Source organism: Malania oleifera, chromosome 1 (genome assembly GCF_029873635.1).
Source record: "Malania oleifera isolate guangnan ecotype guangnan chromosome 1, ASM2987363v1, whole genome shotgun sequence".
Taxonomy (NCBI): Eukaryota; Viridiplantae; Streptophyta; class Magnoliopsida; order Santalales; family Ximeniaceae; genus Malania; species Malania oleifera.
In genome coordinates, this window is record NC_080417.1 from 57,835,517 (window position 1) to 57,840,664 (window position 5,148).

At 39.2% G+C, this 5,148-nt stretch overlaps 1 protein-coding gene across 1 annotated transcript; it reads left to right on the forward strand.

Annotated features, from left to right (window-relative positions):
• The first annotated feature begins 231 nt into the window (after nt 1–231).
• On the forward strand, nt 232–2,259 carry LOC131167377 (cation/calcium exchanger 2). The gene has a single exon (XM_058126178.1). It carries the CDS (start codon nt 476–478, stop codon nt 2,156–2,158), a length of 1,683 nt encoding a protein of 560 aa, XP_057982161.1. The 5' UTR covers nt 232–475; the 3' UTR covers nt 2,159–2,259.
• The last annotated feature ends 2,889 nt before the right edge of the window (nt 2,260–5,148 follow it).

The window sequence follows — 5,148 nt, forward strand, 5'->3', positions numbered from 1 at the left end:
ATGCTTTAGCACAGTTTAATATATATATGGCTAGGCATAGTATAATTGTATTTTTTTTGAAAATAAAATAAAGTTTCTATGAAAAAACCTTATAATATTATCATCAGCCAACTAAAAAGAGAGAGACATCTTACCAACTGCCACGTGTACTGCATGCATGGAGCCATTGCTTTCCACAACATCCAAAGACACTTCCTTATAAGACGAGTGTGCAGATGACTCGGCAACTAGTCCCCAATGCCCCATGCATCTTTGCAGTTAACAAAACCATTTGCCCACCCGGAGCAACTTGCTTCTTTTTCTCTTCACAGTCTTGTTCTTTAGCTTGAGCAGAAGCCCACAGATTTACAATAACCCTTCAATTTATCAAACAAATTGACACACTCATTGGCTCAGATACCCAAATTTCCTACATTACTTTTGTGGTTCCCCTCTTGGTTTTGGGAATCACAGAGAACTTATCCAGTTTCCAGCAATGGGTGCTTCGTCACTTTTCACGTCTGAACCAAACAGGTACCTCGTTCTCCTGAACCTCTCCTTTCTCTTGCTGGCATCTTTCTTCATTAAAACACAATTCCAATCCTTCACCTCCTCATCAGAATCCGTCCACGTTCTACGCACTTACAACCCTTCCAGTCTGAAAGACGTTCAAGGCTGCGAAGCTATGCAAAATTTGGAAAACTACGAAGCCAAGTGCTCCTTCCTTAAATCCAACACTAACCCATGCGTCTCCCAGGGCTACATTGACTACCTCCGCCTCTACTACTGCACATTCGGCGAATGGCCTCTCCTCTGCTGCTCCCTCCTCTTCCTCTGGCTTATAGTCTTGTTTTATCTCTTGGGAAACACCGCCTCCGAGTACTTCTGTTCTTCCCTCGAAAACCTCTCAAGACTCCTCAAGCTCTCTCCCACCATCGCCGGGGTCACTCTCCTTTCTCTCGGAAATGGCGCCTCCGATGTGTTTGCCAGCCTCGTTTCCTTCATGGGTTCCGGGACCGGCAACGTCGGCCTGAGCACCGTCTTGGGCGGCGCTTCTTTCATCTCCTGCGTCGTCGTCGGCGTTATAAGCTTTTCTTTGCAGTCGCGACGGGTGTCCGTTAACAAGTCCGACTTCGTGAGGGACGTTTGCTTCTTCCTTCTGGCAATTGTTTCGCTAATCGCAATGTTGATCGTCGGCGAGATCAGCATTTGGGTTGCGTTGGGCTATTCCTCCATCTATTTGGTCTATGTGTTCGTTGTTTACGTCTCCCATTTCCGTTCCAAGAATGCGAATGAGAATATGAGTAGCGAACTCGGAGTGCCCATTCTGGGCGAAATTCAGAAAGTAGAAGTCAAGAAAAGCAGTTCATGTGGCATTTTTTACTCTGCACTTGCAATGCCGCTTCACTTGCCGAGGAGATTGACCATTCCCGTGGTTAGTGAAGAGAGGTGGTCAAAGCCATTTGCGATTACATCAGCAGCATTAGCCCCGCTTCTGCTTTCAGCCCTGTGGGTGTGGGAGGGGCCTGAAAAGGAGTATGTGAATCTCAGTACGGTGATGATGTGTGGAGTTGGGATCGTGTGTGGGATGGGGTTTGGGATTCTTGCGTTTTTGACAACAGAGGGGTCTAACCCACCGAAGAAGGGTCTATTTCCCTGGCTCGCAGGAGGGTTCTTGATGAGCGTGACTTGGAGTTACATGACAGCTCAGGAGCTGGTGGGTCTGTTGGTTTCGTTTGGTTATATATATGGGATAAGCCCTTCCATTTTAGGGCTGACTGTCCTTGCTTGGGGAAACTCACTTGGGGATTTGATAACAAATTTGACAATGGCAGTGAATGGTGGCCCAGAAGGAGCACAGATGGCTATATCAGGGTGTTATGCTGGACCCATCTTCAACATTCTAGTTGGCCTGGGCTTCTCTCTTGTGGGTTCCTCTTGGTACATGTACCCTTCTTCTGTGGTGATTCCCACAGACCCATATCTCTTGGAGACCATGGCTTTTATGGTGGGTGCGTTGGTTTGGGCTCTTGTGATTCTGCCAAGGAGGAATATGAGGCTTGATGGGGTGCTGGGAGCAGGGCTTTTAGCCCTCTACTTTGTATCTCTTTCTTTGAGACTGATTCAAACTGTTGGGCTTCTCCAACTCCCTATCTTTCACCAAAACCCAAACGCATGACTTTCATCTTAGTTTTTTGTAGTCCAACTAATTGTTGATGGTCTTGCCATGCAGACTGATTTATTTCATCGAGTCCTGAAATTTCCATGCTTGTTTTATGATCTGAAAATTGCCACGAATATATATATATATTATTGCACGAAATAAAAGCTACATTGCTTGTGCCCCCTGAACTTGGGTAGACTAAAACTCATACCTTCTCTTTAAAATTCAAAGTGGATGTTCCTACGCGAATCTCAACAATCTTTTGTTCTGATTCCACATGGAATGATCTCGTTATGTAAAATGTCCTCAACTTCTCTACAGGTCGATATAACATAGAAAAACAGGGTATCCATGACAGTGCACGCGTATAAGTTTAAAAATGTACACATCAGATTATTTTTCAATTGTTGCATTAAAATTTTCTGATAAATTTAAATTTTTGTTGGCTTCATGTATTAGGAATTTGCTTGGCCAGTTGACTTGGAATTTGGCTGCAGAAATGTCTAATTAGCAGCATGAGTAAAGAGTAAAGATCAATTTGTGATCCCTCACTTATTCTAAGTGAACACCAGAGATACATCAGCTCTGGCATCATTTCCATCCGTGGTATTAACATTTTTCGAAATTCTTGGAAGAGTCAAAAAGTAACCAAACACAATATGAAGGTATTATGAAGGGAAAGTGAAGGGACGCTTTGGTTCCCCTTACTAGTTACTACTAGTGGTGTTCATGGACAAAGACCCTAGGAAACTGCTGGGAAAGAAGGAGGAAGTTGCTGAAACAAAAAATAAAATAAAAAGCAATAAAAAGGTACATGGAGCCTAGCTAGTCAACTTCAAAATTACTAAAGGGAGCAGAAGTTTTAAAAAATGACAAAAACTTAAAAGCATGGTCATAAAAGTTAAATCACATCAAGGAAAAAGATGGCTCAACGGATCACAAAGGAAAGAAGGTAAAATATAATAATTAAAAAAACAGATTCTTATTATCATTATTATTATGACATTTTTGTTGGTTTTGTATTAACATAATCTACGCTACTTGATGAAATAAATAATCCTTATGGATAGATGTTTAAGTGAAATATCCAAATCTTTTCTATTGTTATAAAATTAAAGTTAATTTAATATATGTTATTTTTATAAGAAATATAATTTATTAGCTCATAAATTGTCTAAACCATCTATTTATAGTTTTCCAAATGACAAGTTGTCATTTGTCTTGTTAATGAGTCATAGATTTAAATTATATATAAATGAGTGAATTTTGTTATTTCAAATTATCAAGTCTGCTTCCATCACCGTCGCCACCCAGCACATCCATCATCGTCGCCACCCAGCACCACCATCCCCACCATAACCATCATTGCCACTGTAACTGCAACCACCACCACCACCACCACCATAATCACCTGCGACCATCATATGCAACATCACCTCCGATCACCTCCCACGACCACCTCCATATTCACCATCATCACCTCCAACCACTCACTACCAAAAAAATGGTTTTTAGTGACAAAATATTAGTGACTGTTTTAATTTCGTCACTAATAGTGTAATTATTAGTGATGGTTTTACCAACTGTGACTAACAAGGAACTTTTAGTGATAAAACTCAAATCGTCACTAATACTTTCGTCACTAAAAACCAGTTTTCCCACTTAAACTATTGCAGGAAATGACTTTTTGCGCTCAAACTATCCCGAAAAAATTTTAGCAAGGTTTTTGAGGTATTAGTGACATTTTTAAATCGTCACTAATATTCTTGTTTTAGTCACAATTTGTAGAATCGTCACTAATAATGCATTTGTTGACTGAAAAAAGGTCAATAATATTTGTGACAGTCTTTAGAAACCATTACTAATAGTCAATTATTAGTGACGATTTTCAAAAACCATCAATAGTAGCCTTATATTAGTCACGTTTTTTAAAACTGTCACTAATAATGTGTTTGTTGACTGAGGAAAGGTTAACAGTATTAGTAACGGTTCTTAGAAACCATCACTAATAGTCTATCATTAGTAACGATTTTCAAAAACCGCCACTAATAGTCATGTATTAGTCACGATTTTTAGAATCGTCACTAATAATGCGTTTGTCGACTGGGAAAAGGTCAACAATATTAGTGACGGTTCTTAGAAACCATCACTAATAGTCTATCATTAGTAACGATTTTCAATAAACCATCACTAATAGTCTATTATCAGCGACAATTTTTCTGAACCATCACTAATAGTCTTGTATGAGTCTTGTATCTATATTGAAGCTTTACAATGATTGAACTGATTTTTTAAATGTAATAGAGTTTGAGAGATCTTTTGAAGCTCTTCATCACAATAAAAAGGTATGGGACATGCACAAAAAAGAAATAGTGTACTTAATTAATTGGTTCAAATATCTATAGGTGGGTTGCTGGTGAAGATGATTACAATTTGAAAGGATCGGCCAGCCGGAAACTAGCTTCGTAGCAGTGGATAGATAAAAACAGTTGTTGATATTGTCAAGGAAGTAAAACAGGATAGAAATAATGTGTTGTATGTGGCCACTAACCTAGCCAGTCTGACTGACACTAGTACTACAAAATCGTCACTAATAATTAATGCATTTGTTGACGGGCTGGGAAACTGACCTAACTGATGAGTCAAACCAAACACACAGCCATGGACTGGGATTATTCTTAACATAGTTGATGAAAAATATGGAAAAGTTATCATTGATAGTGAATATTGATTGAAAAGATTCTCTAAATTTAAATCTCTTTAATTTCATACTTTTTAATTTGCAATAATTGGACTGATTTTTTAAATGCAGTAGAGTTTGAGAGATCTTTTGAAGATGTTCATCATCGCACACAATAAAAAGGAATGGGATGCATGAAAAAGAAACAACACACTTTGTTCAAATTAATATTCATGCATGGATGGGTTGCTCGTAAAGATGATTACAATTCAGCAGGGTCAGTAGGCTAAGAGGCTAGCTTAATGTGTAGCAGTGGATAGATAAA

Bases quoted from the DNA above. Each gene is read 5' to 3' on its own strand.
- LOC131167377 (XM_058126178.1), top strand. From the start codon at position 476: ATGGGTGCTTCGTCACTTTTCACGTCTGAACCAAACAGGTACCTCGTT.